This window comes from Rhinolophus sinicus, chromosome 2 (genome assembly GCF_057876585.1).
Source record: "Rhinolophus sinicus isolate RSI-liver-muscle chromosome 2, RSI-T2T, whole genome shotgun sequence".
Lineage (NCBI taxonomy): Eukaryota > Metazoa > Chordata > Mammalia > Chiroptera > Rhinolophidae > Rhinolophus > Rhinolophus sinicus.
Window position 1 is genome coordinate 35,478,888 of NC_142502.1, and position 22,044 is coordinate 35,500,931.

The 22,044-nt window shown below is 32.6% G+C and overlaps 1 protein-coding gene across 13 annotated transcripts in view; it reads left to right on the plus strand.

The window, feature by feature from the left end:
- The window catches only part of TRDN (triadin), a 340,918-nt gene that overhangs the window by 64,731 nt on the left and 254,143 nt on the right, over nucleotides 1–22,044 (plus strand). For all 13 annotated transcript variants that reach the window (XR_016020187.1, XM_088795483.1, XM_074333512.2 and 10 more), the window contains exons 3-4: nucleotides 3,393–3,557; nucleotides 4,611–4,643. Coding sequence is in view for 12 of the 13 variants with exons in the window: in XM_088795483.1 (XP_088651609.1) it covers nucleotides 3,393–3,557; nucleotides 4,611–4,643 (198 nt within the window). In the remaining variant the exon portion in view is untranslated. The remainder of the gene's footprint in view (nucleotides 1–3,392; nucleotides 3,558–4,610; nucleotides 4,644–22,044) is intronic.

Here is a 22,044-nt window from a genome sequence, read left to right on the forward strand (position 1 = left end):
TTCAGGCTCTCTGATATTATGCAGAAGACTTCTTGTTCCCCTTTTAACAGCAATAAACCTTTCCCAGAATTTCTCATCCAACATCTTACTCTAGAACCAATTGTGAATGCTTGTTTTTGTTCGGTTGATAGCTCTGATAGCTAACAGTTATGCTCTGGAGGGTGCAAAATCAGGCTCCATCACTTATTAGAGATATAACCTTGGGCAACTTATTTAAATTTTCTGTTTCTCAGTTTTCTTATATTTAAAATAGAAATAAAGTAAGTTACCCTACTACATTGGGTTATTGAAAGGAAAAAGTGAGTTAATATATGTAAAGTTCTTAGAATGGTATCTGGCAGGAAATACACACTTTATAAATGTTAGCTACTATTATTTTTATGATGCTCCTCATTGTAATATATGTAACTTGTGGAAATATGAGAAGTTAGAAAGCACAATTACCTGAGTATCTCTTAAACAAGAAGACAATAAAAGGTTTAGTTTCATTATAAAATATCATTCCCACTGACACAATTTTTATATGGTATCTGAGAGAAGGAATAAGAATCATCTTGAGTACTACTATCTTATTTAAGATATATTTATAACTATCTATATGTATATGAATATGTATACCCTGTTTCCACAAAAATAAGACCTAGCCAGACAGTCAGCTCTAAAGAGTCTTTTGGAGAAAAAATTAATATAAGACCCGGTATTACATTAATTATATTATATTATATTACATTACACTACAATACACTACAGTATATTATATTATATTATATTATATTATATTATATTATATTATATTATATTATATTATATTATTTTATACCTGGTCTTATATTATAGTAAAATAAGACCTGGTCTTATATTAATTTTTGCTCCAAAAGATGTATTAGAGCTGATTGTCCGGCTAGGTCTTATTTTCGGAAAAACACGGTATCTATATCTATATCTATATCTATATCTATATCTATATCTATATCTGTATCTGTATCTATATCCATATCATGTGTGTGTTTTTAAATTTTTTGTCCACATGGCTGCAAATCATAAGCTGGTGTCAAGCCAGGAATCCTGACTTCATGAAAATAGCCTGATTTAATTATTTTAGAGTCAACCATACTCTACGTATCTACAGAGTGTATATAACATTTAAGCATAAGGATAATTAAACTGCTATCTGTTTTGTTGGATTTTATTGTTATGTTCCTCAGTGAATACTTAGAAAGAAGGGAAATGGGTAAATGGTCTCAATCTATTCAGATCATAAAAACCCCATTTGCAGTATTCTTCCATTAGATATAAAATATACTAGTGTTAAAAATGTCTTTAATGATGCCTGTAAAATCCAGTTCCTTACATATAATTATTTTAAAATTCTCAATTACAATTATAAAATTCCATTTTGTTTCCTTTCTTTAAGGTTTAATATAATCATTCAGACAATCATATCCTGCTCACATGAAACTCTCCAGAATGTAGTAAAATAAAGTCCAAAGTGTAAAGTTACAATGCCACTGAATAATGGAGATAAGTTTTCCTGAAACTTATCATCCTTGGATGGACTGTGAATCTCCTGTAACAGAACATAAAATTAAAATTAAAATTTTCCCCAAAAACCTTCTCTCTCGTATTATTTCCTCCCTCCCTCCTTCTCCCTCTCCCTCTCCCCCTCTGCCATTTCTCCTTCTCAGAATCCATCGTTTGTTCCTCCCCATCTTTCTGACCTATTCCTATATTCTAAAGTTTGTAGTATTCCTGGATCCACTTTCTTCTTGATCACATTCAGTATCATGTCTTTGAAATTTTCTATTATCTATTGACCTTGCAAGTTTCTATTTCCAGTAAGGACTTCTCTTTTGTAGATCATATTAAGCTATACAGATGCCTATATCTCCACATGGATGTATAAAAGGCAACTTAAGTTTGACAAGTCTCAACTCAGTTACTTGTATAATGTCTCCCCTAAACCCTGCTTCTCTCCAGTCCTCCCCATTTCAGTAAATGGCGTTACCATCATTCAAGTTTCTCATACCAAAAACTTTGAAGTTATCCTGTACCAATAGTGTAAGTCTACACTATTAAGTCTATCTTTTAAATACATTGAGCATCTGACCACACCTCACCACACACAGTTAAAACTCTGAGAGAAAATACTGTAATCTTTCTCCTGGATTATTTCATTTGGCTCCTTTCTGATCTTTGTTTCCAACCTGGTATACTTTCAATCCTCAACATAGTAAATAACATTACATAAGTCAAATCATTTCATTCTTCTGCTCAAATCTTTCAATGACTAGGAAGTCATGATCAGAGTAAAAGCCTAATTTTGGAGTCCTTAACCTTTAGATAATATAATATGTTGTCATAATTCTAGTCTCTTAAGAAATCAAATGGAAAAGAATCTCTGAAAAGCTAAAATAGTTTTTAAAATTAAGGAAAACATTAAAAATGTTTAAAAATTAAATTGCAGATTAATGAAAAATCAAGTGCAGTTTATACCATATTTATGGATAGATAACCTCTTCAATCAAATCTTAAAAACTATTCTTAGCCCTTCAGAGAGATTTTCATGTAATTCAAATGAGGAGAACATTTTGGAAATTCCTAATATGTTTAATTGGTTGCGTTTTTTTTTTTTTTTTAATCTCTCATTTTACAAACAGTTTCTATTTTCTAGGATATGGAAAAAGGAGGATTTATAGACTTTGTTTTTGTTTATTTGTTTGTTTGTTTTTCTTTCTAATGCTATCCATTAAAGTTACCAGAAATTCAAACACTTTTTCATTTTTAGGTACTGAGATGTCTCACAAGGATAAAGCCATTGATTCTAGCTGGAACTTGATATGATCACTACCTTGACGATTCCAGATTTTTCCTAATGTGTCATGGATTATAGTAAATGGACCGCTCAGTCTTGTTAGTCACAACTATTTAAGTCAACTTGGAACTTACTGTTTATCTGAAAATTTACAAAGCCATGTTCTCCATAAAGTTTTCTAGTACAACATGGGCCAACCATGATTTCTTCTGTTCCTCACCATCCATAAATTTATATTGTAATTTGGATGACATAAGTATATGAGTACACAATTTTAATTTATTCTTAATTTTCCCCATGTTGAACTGTTCTTTAGATTATAAACTTCTCAAGGACAATTTCATCCTGGTTACCCCATAGTGTTTGGACACAGTTACCCACTGATTTTTCTTTTTATTTGAACACACGTGCATACTATGACAAAAGGTAATTTCTATCTATTAGGAAAGAAGTTGTAGCCAAGAGATGTTTAAATTCATAAAATCGATATATTCATTTAGTCAAAAGAATTAGGAAAAACAGCTTTTCTTAGTTTTGTCGGGAATGATATAAAATTTTTCTTTTTTAAAATTACTTTTAGCAAGCTCTATTTCCAAGATTGGCTCAGATCCACTAAAATTCGTACATCATGCTGTGGAGGAAACCACGGACTGGGTCTATGGCTTCTTTTCTTTGTTGTCTGACATCATCTCATCTGATGGTGATGAAGAAGATGATGATGACGGGGACGAGGACACTGATAAAGGTACAAAGAGCCTAGAGACAAGTCTAATTCCTAGGACCAATATTAGATATGCATTATAGTGGTTTGCTTAAGTTTAAGCACAAATGAACACTTAAGTCAAGCTAAACCGAAAAGGATACAGTTCTGACTGGTAAGAGTGAATCGATAGTAAATTGGGCTTATTTGCCTTTCATCGTATAGCTTATCTGCTGTTATGGCAAAGATGTCAAAATTAAATGCTACCATTACAGTAGCATTATAGTAGAGCATGTTTTATCAAGCACTACTATAAACGCATGATAGAAACTCACATTTATATGCTTCTTCAGAGAAAAATAGTAGCTATTTCTCATGTTATTCTTAGAAATATTGAAATAACACCAGCAAAACTAAATATACATATAAATGTTTTATACACATAAATCCTATTACTCAAATAGTAGAAAGCAATTCTACTAAAATCACAAAGTAAATTTATTGAACCAAGTGATGGTGTAGAATGGAGTGATGCATTTTAAATGCCACAACAATCATGCAACTAACCTATGTACTCTCTCATGTGTATTAATGAATAAAAGAAAATAAACTCAAACCACAAAAACTGCTGCCGAGTAGATGTGAGAAGAACAAAGCATTTTGATTCTGTCTTTTGGATGACAGTTTTAGGATCAACCTTAGTCATCAGACATCATGTGTTTAGCTTTTACTACCAGGAAAGTTCTTATTATTTTAGCCCTTGTATGACTTTGTCTGAATTTGTATTTGTTTGGCCTCAGCGAGAGGATGAGATGAGCAATAGAGAACTGAAATGAACATGATATATGAACTACCATGTATAATTTGGATCATTGCCACAATTTTATTGAACTCATAAAAGTAACGCTGTCTCAAATAATATACATAAACAAAGCTTATTTTTAAAACTGGAATTTGGGAAAGAAACTAATGTGAAGACCGTTACTGTCAGAACTAATATATTTTTTTTTAAATGAACTAAAGAAAATGGGAAAGTAGAGAAACAATATTATGCTATGCTAAAAGTTTTTCTAATTTACTGTTTTTGTCTTGGTTTAGGAGAAATAGAAGAGCCTCCCTTGAAAAAAAAAGGTTGGTTATTTTTTTTTCTCTCTGAAACAAAAAATGTTTCTCTTATGGTAATGTTGATTTGCAGCATGATTTAAATATGTTTTATTTGAGTTGTAGCCCTAATTTATTTTTAATGAATATGTATTTAATAATTAGATCAAGATGTATAATTAGAAAAAGAAGTACTCAATTCTTCCAATGAATCTCATCCCACTATTTTCTGTTGATTATTTAATGATGCCTTCTTCAGTACATGTAGGAATCCATCTACACACAGATCAATGTGAGCTGGTATTTGCAGGAATGAGGGGTGAATTCTGTAGCCTTGAAATGGCCCAAGAAGACGATGTCCATGACCTTTACTCTCATCATGGCCGGATTTATTGATTTAAAATTTTTTCTTCTTATTTTATTGTCAGCGTGATATTTTTTTAGGTAATAATTATGAGACAGGGTGTCTGAGAGAGTGTGAAGGATAATAATCTTGGAGACACAGCAGATCCAGTCAGCATACATCATGTGTCATCCTGAAGGAGTCGAGTTATCTGGGGGTACTTCGTTGTGGTGCAGGAATAGCTAAGGTCTTCAGTGACTGAATGGGATGTTCACAAACCCAAAAGATGTGCACAATAAGGCTAGGAAAAGGGTATAGCTGTGGGGCAAGAGCTTCCGAGAGGCAGACAATTTTTACACGAAAGAGTAGGAATTTTGTCTGGAATGGGCAATAGGGAGCAAAGGATATCACCCTGAGTTACATTTAGTGTGATCTAGAAAACACGAGCATTTAAGTGAGACTTGATCCAATTGCAATATTTTAATTATTGCTGTACACATTTATTGACAGACTCTTGGGAATATCTGCTCTAGAGGAGATCTTGTTTGCTTCTGTCACTAATCACCCCAGAACTACTGTGAATGCAGACAGTGGGATCCAAATTTGGATCTTTAGCCTTGCCTAAGCAGATGACGATCACTCACTATCTGTGTTAAAATCCACTTAGTGTTAATTTGGAAAATATGAATTTGTACCGTGCCCAATAAAAGAGAGCTAAACCAGTGAAACCCAACTATGACGAAGCCATCAGAGATGAAAGTGTTTAGGAAGCTATCGTGAGGAGAAAAGATGGGTTTCCTGACTCACAGATCCAGGATGAGAACCAAGAACTTCAGGCATACTTCAACCATCAAATCCAGATTTAGAGAGTCTATACTAGTTTATTAGTTTCTTGAGATCAGAAACAGTCTTTCTATACCTGACCTCCAACAGATAGTGCCTAGAATATAGCCAATGTTTAAATTAATCAGTTAGTAGTCATTATCTAGAGAAAGCAGCTTGTGTATATGTCTATTCCAAATGAAAATGGAAGAGGGAAAAAGAAATATATATATTTTTTTACTTATAAAGTGAATTCTATAAGATTATATTCTCGATAAATCAATAATTAGCATGTAATAAAGAATCTGTTCTTTTGATTTAAATTTCCCTGTGGGATTAATTTTAAAATTAAATTTCATGTAATGAATAACATAAATGAAAATCTACACAAAGCTGCTTAATTGTTTCCTAAATTATTGCCTTCATTCATCAAATCAACAGAAAAAAATATGCAATAGTTCTTTAGGATATTTTAAAAAAAAACTGTCCGCAATGTTCATTAGTTAAAATACTCTAAGATTTTATGTATATATATTATGTATACATACATATGTTATGTATACTGATAGCTTCTTGAAGGATCACTAGGAGAATTGATTTGAAAATCACCTGAGTATATTTTCTTAATAATCTTATTCACAAAGTTACATGAGAAAATGGACATTTAAGAAAATATCTTATGCACCCTACCTTGGCTACAGAAGCAATATAACAACAAACATTAGCTGAAGTGGACTAAAGGAAATATAATTCATTATAATTATATTTTTATAAGCTTTTCTTTTGTAGAGTCATGGAGGCAATGAGAGTTTTAAAGCAATATGCAATATTTTACAAAACACATCTAATAATTATTATGCATTTAAAAGCACATTTTAATTTTGTTATTAGGAAAGAGATGTTATCTGCTTACCTCTATTTTATGTTGGATTATTTTCTACATTTTCATATTTAAAAATTGTGGTTTAAGAAGTATTTTAGAAAGTCATCTAGAATGATAGTCTATGAAAACATTTGATTTTCACTCATTGAAATTACTCATCATTAATGCTTTCATTAATATTCTTTCCCATCCATATGTATTTAATAATATTTAGCTACTTTATGTTACCTAAATTATCACATTGTGGCACTGTACATTCAACTGCCCTGTGTCTATATGAAGCATTTTATTTAAATGCATTTGAAATAATGTTTGTTGAATTTGTTCAGTTATTGCTATTTTTACCAAAATAAAAATAGTTATTTATGGGTGAGGTTTGTAGTTCTAATCTGGTATGGAATAATGAAATAAACTCTGGGTTGCAGGATTGATTATTAAATAGATTTTAATATGGATGACATTTTTTGAAACTGATCTCTGTGGCTTTTGTTGTTATATGAGTATATAAATATAGCTTTAGGATATTAAATGTAGCACCTAGTATCTTTTTGCATATTTATTTTTCAACTTGTCAAAATTTTATTTTTTTGATTTTTGACAATTTTTTAATTACAGTTGCCACTCAATATTATTTTATATTTGTTTCAGGTGTACATTATAGTTGTTAGACATTTATATAATTTATGAAGTGATCCCCACGATTAGTCTGGTACCCACTTGGCACTATACATAGTTATTACAGTATTATAGCTATATTCCTTATGTTGTACTTTACATCCCCATGATTATGTTGTAACTACAAGTTAGAAATTTTAAAATACTAAAGTCTATTACCAAACACTCCATGATGAGGTTCCAAACAAGGTGCTGAGCTTATTACTACTATGAAAAACAAATGCCATTGTAAGTCACATTTCCCGGATCAGGAATATGCTGTGTATAGTGCATGTTTATCTGGAAGAGTCTTGTTGAACAGCATTCTTCACATGAGGGTACACATCATGAATGTGTTGACACCTGACTTTCTAAAGGGTACACAAGTGCAGATAGCTTTTAAGGAATCAAATTACACGTGTATGCTTTCCTGAAATTGATCTGCCTGCGAATATATTCAGGTTTATAGTAGCACTACTTCTACTTTACAAGATAAAGAAATACTTTCCATACATCCCCAAAGTGCTAGAATGGCAACTAAATAATCCAGTAGGCCTCCCTGCCTTGGCCTGCTTACATCTGCTAAAAAATAAGCATGGTGTAGAGACACAGTGTTTTGTCACAGTGGGTCGTTCTGAAGTCAGAGCTATGGTACAGTGGGGTGATCAGAGCAATGACAAGTTCCATTTAATTAGCTGAACAATGTGAAAGAATGCATTACTCTTGAGGGTGAGTCCAATGAGAGCAAAGGAAAAAGAGTATCAATAGGAAATAGAAACGGAAAACTAAAAACAGCTTTTAAAAATTTTAAATAAGCAATTATTTTGAGTTATCCTCAATACTTGTTCCTAAGAAGTGTCACTGGCTTGAAAGAACTCCCTTTGAAACAACCAAAGCAATGTAGGTTAGCGACATTGATTCTTTTAAATATAATTGGATTATTTTTAGAAACAACCAAACTTTTAAAAATGCAATGAATAAAGCTGTAGATGCCACATTTCTGTGATTCATTTCAGATTAAATTTGTATTGTTCAAAAATGAATTGAAAATCTAGTTTATATAATTATGTTACAAAATATTTAATTTAATTGTAGTCAAACCTCATCGTAATTATCTAATATAAAAAAGTTCAATATGTTGTAACTCCTGTTGACAAAAAATTAAATGATAGACTATTTGAGAACCAATTAACTACATATGTATATAGTTAATTTATTATATTTATTTATATATACATAATTTATTATGTATATATAGTGTATCATACACACTTTATTCATTATGTTATTTGTATTATATATATTTCTACCTTCTATTAATAAAAATATAACTATATGCCAGTTTCTGGCTTTATACTTAATATACTATATAATATATATTCTCTTTTGATTGATACATTATAAAATTTTATCATGATAGCTAACAAAATTACTGGAGTTATTTCTTTTATATTTGAAACATTTATTTATTTCCAAAAGTAAAACATCAGAATTTGATATCCCCCTCACACACATATAGCAGGAATCCCAAGTATTTTATCATAATCATAACTTCATAAACAACTTAAAATCTTGCCTATGTGTTAGATGACATTAGTACAAATAAAATGAGGTGCAATAAAATATTGGTTGGTTTTGTTTTTACAATTATTTTAAAAATAAATTTATTATATTAAATCCACATTTTAATCTTTTCATCTATTTTAATAATATATCTTACAAATAAGATATGTTGCAAAATTTATTATTTCTTAATAATTCCCTCAGAATGTAAACTAAACAGTTTTCAACTACAAAACAAAATTATAATTTTTTGACAGAAAATAAATTTTATTTGAGTAAAAAGTTTGCAAACAGAGGCTGGTTTAGCCCATTAGCTAACATGGTTACCATTTTCCATAAATGAAATGAGCACAGTTCCAATGTTTAGATGAAATATGCTAAAGCAAGGAAAACATTTAAAAGCAAATGAGACACTATCATTTTATCTAAAATCACCACAGTTTACAATATTTCAGTTTTTCTTAACCCTTTCTGAATGCATTGGTTACACAAGTACCCCTAAGTGAAAGATGTGGAAATATCTAGTAGTCATTTAGAGAGTCTGATAAAGCCATTTTACTTCCAGGGAATTCAGAAAGTGAATGAATCTCAGGATAGAGCAACAGATCTTTTGCAAATCGTGTTTTTCATATCATTGTTTTCAATAAAATTGAAGGTGGCATTAGTCAATTTCTCAGCTGAGAAATTATTCAAAATAAATTTCTTATTGAATCCCTATATCATATTAATATTACTTGGAAGGAGATTAGAAAATTGAATAACATTACCATAATAAAATTGTCATCTGTGTGTTTATGTGTGTAGATTTATATACATATATATGCATATGTATGTATGTGTATATGTTCATAAGGCCTCTCAACAAATCTATGTTTAAAAGTATACAGTAGATTATAAGACACTGAAGACAGAAATTAAAGAAGATACAAATAGATGGAAACACATACCATGCTCATGGATAGGAAGAATTAATATCGTTAAAATGTCCATGCTGCCTAAGGCAATATACAGATTCAACACAATTCCTATCAAGCTACCAAGGACACTTTTCACAGAAATAGAACATATAATCCTAAAATTTATATGGAACCATAAAAGACCTCAGATAGCCTCAGGAATCTTGAGAAATAAGAAGAAAGTAGGAGGTATAATGATACCTGACATCAAATTATACTACAAGTCTACAGTAATCAAAACAGCATAGTACTGGCATAAAAACAGACACATAGATCGATGGAACAGAATAGAAATCCCAGAAATAAATCCATGCCTATATGGTCATTTAATCTACGACAATGGAAGCAAGAATTTACGGTGGGGTGAAGATAGTCTATTCAATAAATGGTGCTGGGAGACCTGGACAGACACATGCAAAAAAATGAAGCCTTACACCATATACAAGAATACATTCAAAATGGATTAAAGTCTTAAATGTAAGATCTGAAACCATAAAATCCTAGAAGAAAATATAGGAAAAAACTTTACAGACATTATCCGGAGTAAGATTTTTACTCATATATCCCCTCGGGCAACGGAAATAAGAGAAAAAAAAAAAAAAAAAAAAAACATGTGGAATTACATCAAACTAACAATTTTTTTCACAGCAAAGGAGACCATCAACAAAACAAAAAGGGACCCTACTGAATGGGAGAAGATATTTGCCAATGATACATCCAATAAAGGGTAATATCCAAAATTCATAAAAAGCACACTCAACTCAACTCCAAAAAACAAACAACCCAATTAGAAAATGGGAAGAGGATATCAAGAGACATTTTTCTAAAGAGGACATACAGATGGCAAACAGACATATGAAAAAATATTCAACCTCACTAATCATTAGAGAAATGCAAATAAAAACCACAATGAGTTACTGCCTCACCCCAGTCAAAATGGCTATCAACAATAAATCAACAAACAATAAGTACTGGATAAGATGTGGAGAAAAGGAACCCTCGTGAACTGTTGGTGGGATTGCAGATTGGTTCAGCTACTATGGAAAACAGTATGGAGGTATCTTAGAAAACTGAAAATGGAACTACCTTATGACCCAACAATTCCACTCCTAGGTATCTATCCGGAGAAATCCAAAGCTCTAACTCAAAAATATGTATGCACCCCTATGTTTATTGCAGCACTATACACAGTAGCCAAGACATGGAAACAATCAAAATACCCATCGGTGGACAGCTGGATTAAGAAACTGTGGTACATTTATACAATGTAGTATTACGCAGCCGTAAAGAAGAATGAAATCTTACCATTTGCAACAATATGGATGGACCTAGAGAACATTGTGCTAAGTGAAATAAGTCAGACAGAGAAAGACAAATACCATATGATCTCACTTGTATGTGGAATCTAAAGAAAAGAATAAATGAATGAACTAATCAGAAATAAAATAAAATAAAAGTATACAATAAGATTATATATGTTGCTGAATCTCACCTAATTCCAGTTGCAAATTACATCTAGCAACCAATACAACAATTTTTATTAAAGCTTTATGCATCTCATAAAGAGATACCTTTCAAATAAAATTTTACTTTTCAGGTTTAATAATTTGTATAAAAATTTGTAAGATTAACCTTTAGAGTCTTATAATCACAGGATCTGAAAGAAATTTTTAAATTTCAATATATACACATATTTTTTTCTAAAGAAACATGATGGTATAATCAAGAAAAAATTCCAAGGTTAAATGTATATTGCTCTCGATTAAAATTTTGTGAGGGACATGGAATGAAAATATAAATTCAAAGAGATAAGGGAACAATGTAAAATTCCCCAGTATTAAAAAAGAGCTTGCTAGTATATATTTTTAACTGATAATGAAGTCTAAAAATATATTATTTAGAATCCATCAATCTGATTTTTAAAAGAATGTAGCAATTTTCTTTTTAAATGTCAAAATTTGCATAATATGTAAATTATTTGCAACTTTTTAACTTGTGATGAACACTTTTAGATGTTGTCTTCAAAATATGAAAGGACATGCAGAGATTTTCAAAATTTTCTAAGGGACTGTGAAAGGAAAACAATTGAAGTCACTGTAATAGAAAATAAACATGTTGTTTTCTGGATAGCCCTCGAAATCTGAGTGAGAACAAAGCATGACGGCTCAAGATTCCACTATGGTCAACAATGTGTATCCTTAGATAATCACTGTTTCAAAACACTGGCATGATGTACTTTTCGATAAATCTGTTTTAATGTTTTTTTTCATGTGATAAGCAATGCATAAGTCTTTGCTTACAACATTCACAAAGGCTGATGATGAACTTTGTTAAATAAGATAGGAAATCAATGAAGCTTTTATGTGATATTGCTAATAAAGTTAATTATTCCTTACTAATATTAGGATCGATGTAACGTGGGATTCTATAGCCAAAATAATTGCAAATGAGTAAAAGATCACCTTATTTAGTATAATGTACAGAAAAGACCATATTTAAGAGTTTTATAAATAAATGAGCAGTTGAGACAGTAAGTGAGGTAAAACAAAATGGACAGTGCATATTTGATAATGATGATGGTAAGTCTTTATATGAGATGATCATATATAAACTGAACTGTAAAAGGATGAAATATGAATAACAGCAATGATATTGCAAACAAGTTTTAGATAAAAATTATTTACAATTATCTCAATTATTCATAAATACTCCAAGTCAAAGTTAAAACTAGGCTCACCAACACACACACGCACGAGAGAGAGAGAGAGAGAGAGAGAGAGAGAGAGAGAGAGAGAATCCAAAGCAAAGTAAAAAATATGTCTATTCAGTGTAAGCATCTTATTATTTTTCTATTTCTTTTTCATAAATAAGGTGCTGGTTTCTCACAAACTTAATGTAATTTTGCTTTCATATTTCTGTATTAATATTTATGTGATTTCAACTTTTCAGTTTAGGTAAACATTCACAGGAAGTGTAATTCTTTAGTGGGTATATAGCTTTTTAATTTTTTTTCTGTACTAACATTTCTAAATGCAACATAATGGATATACTTATCTGCTTTTTACAATTTATTCTTAAACCTCCGTCTATAATAGTGTGTATGTAAGAATAATCATTACGCATTTATGTCCTTTGAAATGTGTAATTTTAGGAGACAATAATAGTCTCCTAACAAGAAATTACATTTTAAATATTGTTTCCTGCCATCTAGTTTTAAAGTTAAGAAAGAGTAGTTTTATTTATTCAGATATATACAAGTACACACAGTTTTGGGGGGAAGGAAAAAACTGGCCTTTAATTAGGGGCATGATGGTCTTATGTGTTAAATAATCTCTTGCCTTACAAGAAAAACCGAGAAGCCCCTCTGCATTATGTTGAATTTCCTTGCTTCTTAACTATTTGTTCTTTGAAATAAGGAATTCTCCATAAATTTGAACAGGACCCTCCAAAAGGCTGATATTCTGTGAGACTATACCTGATGTGTGTCAATGGCAGACAGTCTGTTTCCTACTTAGAACAAAACAAATTACATCCTCTTTATAGTTGTGTTTCTAAATTGCCCTAAAACTTCTCAGGTCAAAAAGAGCCCAGTAAATTTAAACTTAGTTCTTTTATTGTGTATTTTTCTCACTTTATTGAAATCCACAATAGCTCTTTGCAGTCAGGGTAAATAAGAAAGAGTCAGGAAATTTGAGCATCATAAATATTCAAGACTTTAGGATTAGGCCATTCAGAAGATTGTATCGCGTCATCAGGAGTAAGATAGATGGACAGGGTTCCGTGCCAGAGATTTCATTGCATCCATCTTTTCTGGCAGCTTCAGTGGCTTACACCAGGCTGAACAAGAAGTGTCTGAAAAATATGGTGAGTGAGAAAGGAGGGAAAATGGAAAGGTGACTAAACTTGTTAAAATGCATAGCCTCAGAATATTGATTACTAAGTAGGTCCTAGTAATGCTGTTAAGTAGATACATTTATTTTTGGACCTCTCCTCTAAATAAGTCTTGATCAGAGCTCAGCTTCATAACTGCACTGCTGTATATTGCCCTCAGGCTGCATAAGGAACTCAGTGCTTTATCTTCTGTCTATCCCAGTATTGATACGATCGATGGCAGCAGGGTAACAAAGCCCACAGAAAACAGACAGTGGGCTTGGAGGTGAGTTCTGAATGAAAAAGCCTGAGGACATAAATGTAAAGGGGGATCTGGAGAATGATTCAGGGATTCACTTCTTAAGTAGTTGCAGCTGTAGTGAACTCTGAATCCAGTGGGTCAGGCAACTTTCATAGCTTGTGCTACTAAAAAGAGCTTGTCTCTATCAAGGGAACAAAACCAGAACCAGGATGATGCAAATAATAGTGGGTAAAAACAGAGCCTGAAGTGACAAGCCAAAGAATGCGAGATCAGATTTTGGTGCCAACATCATGGGGCATAAAAAGACTTTCTGAGACAACTCAACTCTGGTACAACCATTTTGAGTAGTTCTTGCTAAGAGCAAGAATAATCTCGGTGTCACCATATTTCTTAACTGTAAGTAATATTGGATAGTAACTGAGAAGTGTATGAATGAAAACCTCTTAGGTCTAAAGTATTTCAGACTCTTTTCTCTCCAGTTCTGTAGTCTTTCTTTCTCAAAAATCATACTAAGGTGCTGGTTGAGTTACCTAATCCTGATTATGTGTTTTCATTTAGAAATGCTTGCTGAAAAACAAAATTGAAAAAACTAAAACCAAAACCAAAAAACAAACAAACCCAGAATACTTACCAGTGGTGCATCAGATGCAAATGATATGTTAATCAGAATTATTTTGTTCACAAGTGACCAAAATCCATTTCAAACTTACTTAATGGAAAAGATACTTTATTGGTTCAAGTGACTGGAAGATACAAGAGCAGAGCTGGCTTCAGGGATGTCTAGATACAGGTTTTGTTAAAGTCATTAGTAAATCCTCTCTTTGCTCCTGACCCTGCTTTCCTTCATCTGCCTTATTTGCTTAAAATCTCAGCCAGGTTTACCTCTCCTTGTGCACTTATGACCACCAAAAGCTTGAGGCCAAAATTATTGTAATGCAGCACCTCAGGAGAAGAGCCTATGCTCTTTCCCAAGTATTTCAGCAAAACAAATGTAATTGCTTCTCATTGATTTGTATTGAGTAACATACTTTTAGAACCAACCAGTTGGTCAGGGATATGCGACACACTATCAAACCCTAGGGGATGGACACACCCTTGGAAATAAAAAGTAGGGTTAACATCACCCAAACTATTTGTATTGAGATTGGAAAAGGATTGGATCCTAGGACTAAGAAAGGTGTGGGGACAGAGCCCCAAAGAGCAGTATCCAGGCTCTCGGCTCACGTGGAGGGGTGCTGGCTCAGGTAGTAAATGGCCATCAACTGTGATTGGATGGCCATCAGCTGTGGCTAGTTGGCCATCAGCTGTAACCAGTGAGCCATTGGCCACTAATATAACTGCCATGGCTACGCTAGCAGAAAATGGGGGCCTAGCAAGAAGATGGTGGCTGAGCCTGCAAGCGATGCAATGAGGATTGAGAATTGTGTGGCTCCTGTTTCCTGTTTCTCCAACCCAGTCACCAGCGAGAATATAGTGGTATGACTCCCCTATCTATGGCTCCATGGGTGTTCCTTTTTGGCCTCACCATACCCTGTGTTCTTATGTGGGGAGCGGCAGCAGAAACCCTGCAGGCCGCCTGGCACGACAAATGGCGCAGCGAGCAAGGTCTCCCGCACAACAAAAGGGATGATGTTACAATAATGGACTCCGGCAGGAAAGCTACAGATGTCTTTTTGGAATTCCAGATCACTTCCCACTTCAGATTTACTAAATCAGAACCTCCAGGGGTTGACCCATAAGCAGTTGTATTTTTAAAGTTTTCACAGTGTGTTTCTAACTCACAACCATGATGAGAATCATTACAACACAAATGACTGATTCTAAAAATAAGTGATTTTATGAATTGTGTCACCAGTACAGGAGAGTGGAGGATAAGTGGATAACTGCATGTATTAATCACACATAGTGACTGCTCTTCTATATAAAATTAACCCAAACCAATAATGATACAATGTAAACTAATGTCACTGTCACATTGACCTAGACCATTGAAATAACTGTTGATAATTGATGCTCATCAGCTGAATACAACAAAATTTTAAACACGGCTGAGACAGACTTGAATTTACACGATGAGATATTTGTGTTGTTTCCCCTTCTGCTGTAACCTGCTATGGTTAAGTCACTTGACTTCAGTTGCTCTCAGTTTTCACATCTGTAAAAAAGGATGCTAGATTTACTGAAGTTCAACTCCTTTCCAAGCTATAATATTTTATGATTTATGATTGAATTGAGATGTTGTATATTAATAATTTTACCAAGAGTTTCATCAACTAGAGCTTGCAACTCAAAGTGCGCTCTGTGGCATAGCCACATTAGCATCATCTGGGAGTGATTTAGAAAATGCAGAACCAGGCTCCATCTCAACCAAATGAATCAGAATCTGCATGTTCAGAAGATTCCCAGGTGACTCATATGCACATTAAAATTTGAGAAACATTGGTGTAGACAGTAGTTCCTCCTTACGACTGTGGTTCTACAACCACCTGAGAGCTTATTTAAATTGGAGATCTCTAAAAGTTTCCTCACCATGAGAGACCACAGCAGTTGATTAAGTGTAGACTGCATCTCAGGAATAAATTTTAAAATCTCCCCAGATGATTCTGATGTACAGCCACATTGTTCTTGTTTAGTATATCATCAAATATGAAATACACATACTAACACAGATAAAACCTCACCCAAATCTTAAGTTCCACCAGGGATTAACTAATAAAAGGTATTATTTGTAATCATTTCCACCTCTGTCTGATTTATGAAAATGTGAGAAACAGTCTCATTTTATAGATGGAGAAAATAAAATTCAAAGAGGAAAAATGGATTAACCTGAGACTACTGAGTTAATGGCGAAAATGAGATTGGATAAATATCATATTTATTTTGCAAATTTTTGTAAGGGTCAATAGTATGCAGTATTGAGACTACATTTTTTAAAGTTTAGCTTATTTTATGAAATTGTACCAAATAATCAAACTTAACAAAAGATCCAAAACATTTTTATATTCATAAGATTTAACATCCCTGAAGAAAACTATCTTCAATATTTGCCCGTCCACTATGTCTAAAGTGTATGCCCACTGAATCACAGACACTAGGTGCTTCAAAGGAGAGAAAGTATCCCTCTTTATAGTTTTCATTAATGGTTGGTCAGTAATATACTGTCCTCAAAATTTTTGTCTACCAATATAACAGAAAAATTATCAGAAAATTATAGAAAATATAAACACCTGCACATCATTTGGTGTGTTTATCTAAAAGAGTGAGAATTCAATAAAATATGTCACCTTAGCATTTTTTAATTAGCCACTAAAAAGGTAGGTTTTCTTGGTAATTTACAATAATGAAATTTTTGTGTCTTAATTGCATTTGGCAAAAATCTTACAATTACAGATTCTATGTTCAAATGAATAAAAAAAATTGAGTTTTTAATATTAAATTGTGAAAAATTGTAAGAAGGCATTTTATATTGTCTACACTTGTGAGATATATAGAGAAAAAATAACGATAAAAAGCATATTTTGAAACCTACAACCATCAGAATAATTTAATAAACCGGGTTATCATCTAAAAGAATCAGGATGATTACCTTCATAACAGAGATTCTCCTTTTAACTTTTTGAGTCTGGCATTTTAAAATCTTGAACTGATAATATATTTTTATTTATTAACAATATGTCATATTGATAGAAAAAATGTATGCTTTAAAATAACCATGTAAGTCTTATACAAAATTATAAACTACTCAATTATAAGCCTTGTAGTTATTGTAAATAGATAAAAACTGTTTATCATAAGCAAAATACATGTAATATAACAAAACAATTCAGAAAGACTTCTCTACATAATAAACTCATTCGTAGGAATCATTTAGCACAATCTGTTTTCACTAATTTTGGTCCCACTGATGGCTGTTGCTAACAATCTTTCCATTTTCAGTTCGCACGGCCTCTCTTCCCAAGTTACACGTGCAAGTTGAGCTCAGAGAGTCTTGGGAATGTGTTTTGGTCCATAATTACTGTTGACACCATGGGAGATATAGAGCTTACATGAATACATTTTAATAGAATTAAAAAGCATAACAATGAAGATCGAGTACCAAGCCAATGAAACAAATCTTCACTACTAATTTGGAGTAGTTTTAAAGATTTTGTCTCTTGAGTAGTTGTATGTTCCTGTAGAATATGCAGCACACACTATGAGAAGAAGCATATTCCTCATTATACATGAAAGTTCCAATTTGGGCCACCAAGGATCACTAAAATCTATGCTTGTCCTCTCAGATGTCCAGTATGTTTATATATGTTTATATATGTTATATACACACACACACACACACACACACACACATATATGTGTATATATATGACAAATGGCAGAATTTCATAATTTCTACATATAAATTACCATAAATATATAAGCAAGTGTTATTACACAAAACAAAATGCAAATTAGCACTGAAATTATAAATAGGGAATCCTAGAAAACTTTAATAGTACCTAATACGTAGAAAAGAGGGAATAGAAATTTTGGACCCCTTCCTTTAAGCTAGGGGTAAGTAGCATACCCCGTATTTAAATCTAGCTGCCAATTTTTTCTGTTGAAATGGACATAATATTTCATTGTTAACATTTTCTGTCAGGTATGTTCAATTTATAATTGACTTATTTTTTATATAAACATCTATGAAAAATTTTTGAAATATGGCAAAGTAATACAAATATATACTCAATGTTCTAATTTCATTATTATTTAGCTTTTCAGTATTCCAGAAAAGCAGTATGAAAAAATTCTAACTTTTGTACAAGTGTTACAATTTACAAAAACATAGTTTACATACATTATTTTGTTTCCACAAATAGTAAAATTCTGCAAGTATTCCCAGCATTCCTAATAAAAAGTAAAAATGTTTAGAAATACATTTCACCTTCTCAAAATTTTTAACTGTAGTCACATTAGGATTTAAATTGTTTGAGAGTTGTGGTGTAAAGAACAGATGAGTTATGATCTACCACCACTTTCTATATCGTACAAGAGTTTGTAACTCATAGTCTTGTCTAGATATTTATTTATTTATTTATTTATTTAGTGTATATTTATCAAGTGATGAGCATATGCAAATCATTGTGTTGGGCATTAAAAATTTAATGTGGTACAAAACAAACATAATTCTCACCCTCATAACGTTTAGAATTTAGTAAGAGGGACAAGTAATTATAAAATGAAAATAGCCAATATTTATATGGTGCTCACTTGGTATCAGGTGTTGCTCTAAAGTCTTTACATTTTTACTTTTTTTAATCCATATGTAAGTCTGTGTGGTATATATTATTATTAACCTCATCTTATAGATGAGGAAGCAAAGTTTACACAGTTTGTAAGTATGGGAATTAGATTCGAATTGGGCAGACTGACTCCATTGTTAATTATCTTAAACACTAAGCTGTATTTTAATACACGCAGAGATGACAATATTTTGTGAGATTTTTAATAGCTTATTTATCTCAATTTTCCTAACAAAATTCATATTTTAATTATATATTAGAATACTGTAGATATATGCCATCTTTCATGTGACAATTAATACAATAATAATTTAAAGATCAATGCAATCCAGAGATATTAATCTAAATGTTACTAAGTTTTATTTATGCTCAGCAACATAGTAAATTATTATATCTGTTCCTTTTCTATCCAGCACTTCACTAATCTGGTACTGAGATTTGAAACCTCTTTTGAGACATTGAACTCTAACCTAATTGTTAGTTGGGCATTGGACTTGAAAACAGCCTAACAGGAGGATGTTTCCTTGTTACTTCCATTGAATTATAAAACATGAAAACCAGAGTTTAAATTCTCTCAGTTCCTTCAATATGATAAATTTGTAAACCTATTTAAAGCCTAGTGTGATAAAGTTTTCTGTTGACTTCATATATTTTTAGTTTAGAGTGGGAGATAAATAACAATATGTATCTAAAAGGTAACTTCTATTCATTTCTCCACTTCTCACATTCACTAATACTTCCCTACAGGTATGAGAAAAGTGATAAGGGAAAATCAGAGGTAGTGAAGTAAGTCAGAATGTACTTCCCCCATTCTGTGGAAATTGTACCTGTATGGACCTGTGGGCAGCCTCATACCTGGATTAAGATAGTTTGACCTCTGTGCCTCATAAACTACAAAACAATATTTAAGGTTTACTGTTACTAAGACAGTTTATGATTGTAACTAGTATGTGACACTGAGACTTACCACATCTTCAGAGACATTGGACTCTAACCTAATTGCAGAGCACATATATTGGACGTAAATAGTGACAGCTTTGATTTTCTTCTTTGTTCCTTATATCTAGGATTGGTTCAAGTGAACTGTTCTTAGAGTGTCGTGATGTTAAATGCAATTTTATATACTGTCATACATTATTGTCATGTTACACAAAATGGAGGCATACACCTATCTATGGAAATTATTAAACAACTAGAAGATAGTATTGATATAATACAGGAAATTTTATTTTTCTTTGAAGTTTGCTGAAAATCATTGGGCAATCAATTTCTTCTTCACTGACTTCAAATTTTTTAATTTAATTTTGTGTTCTCGTACAAATCGTTCTTTGCTGGCAAGGGCAATTGAGAGGAACAAATCAGACATCATCTGCTTATGAGAAAAATTTCCTTGTGAAGTCTAAATTGGTAGCATGCTGTTACTCAATTGGACAGGCGCCTGAGTGGTCATCATTTCCTGGCTGAAGTATAAGGAGACAGAACTGGCACACTGTGTAGCGGCCTTCCTGGATTCTTCAGACATCTGATAGCCACACACAGTGATGGGATCCAATCCCCAAAGAAAATGCAATGTGCCAGTAAAACATGCAGAGTGGCGTTTAATTGATCCTTAAGTGTGAATCATCAGAAATAAGTTTCTTTTGTCTTCAATGAGAAAAGAAACATAGGTGTGCGCATGCATTTACAAAGTTAGTTATGTTTGTCTACACTGCCTCTATAGAAATACTAATGGTCTTCAAGTGATCATCAGTTAAAAAATCAGTTCATGGTATTTTTGCACACAAAAAATGCTCATATAAGTCATCATACTTCTGTTCACTGTGAACTATAGAGGTGTTTGTGTATGTGCGTGTGTGTGTGTGTGTGTGTGTGTGTGTGCATTTTAATCTTCAACGTCTACTGACAAAATATCTGAGTGGATCTACCAAGAGCAGTGGAGCTCTTGGTTGTTATTAGGCTGAAGTACAGAATCAGGAAAACAAAATACTGAGTTTTTATCTTTGAGATTGGTCTAAGGTACAGAACTGGGTTGTGTCTACTTCATTTACCATAAAGTAAAAAGTAAATGTTCTAAAATATATTGCCATTTTTTCCATATAATTCTCCTTTAGTTTAATTTATGTTCCTTTTTACTTAAGTAAAGCTTATTATGAAGTGTATCTACCATGCCAGGACTTATCTTCCACTTCAGGATGAACTTCCTTCCGTATATTTGGGGAACAGTGGAGAGAATGTGTTTTCTCCTTCCTTTTTCTATGTGGTGTTTATGATTACCATCTTTTTGAGATTTGTCTTCTTTCATTTTATTTTTTCCCTCCAGGATGGACCCCTACTTATTTTAGTTCTGGTTACAATCTAGAGCCTGATCCCTTCTGACAGGATGCTGCTACACGCATTAGAGTTAGAGTTAAGGAGCATCAAGGGAGCTCTTGCTACTGCTTCTTTCCTCTCTTCTCTGATGTGCAAGCTTCCACCTACCTTGCTGGAAACCCCACCATGGACCAGCATGGATTATCTAGTCCTACAAATCACACCCTGTCCAAAGAGCATATCTCCCTAAAGTAAAATACACTAGAAGGCTCTGACAGGATTACCCAGGCAGGATGGCCTTTAGCACCCAATCCTGCAGATTTGAACTCAGGTCTGATCCTTCTGTGTGAGTTCCAGAAACTCTTTTGTTCCTCTGAGTGGTCAACAGATGTCTGTGGAACACACACACACACACACACACACACACACACACACACACACACACACATACACACATACACCCCTACCTCCCAAGTAAAATATTAT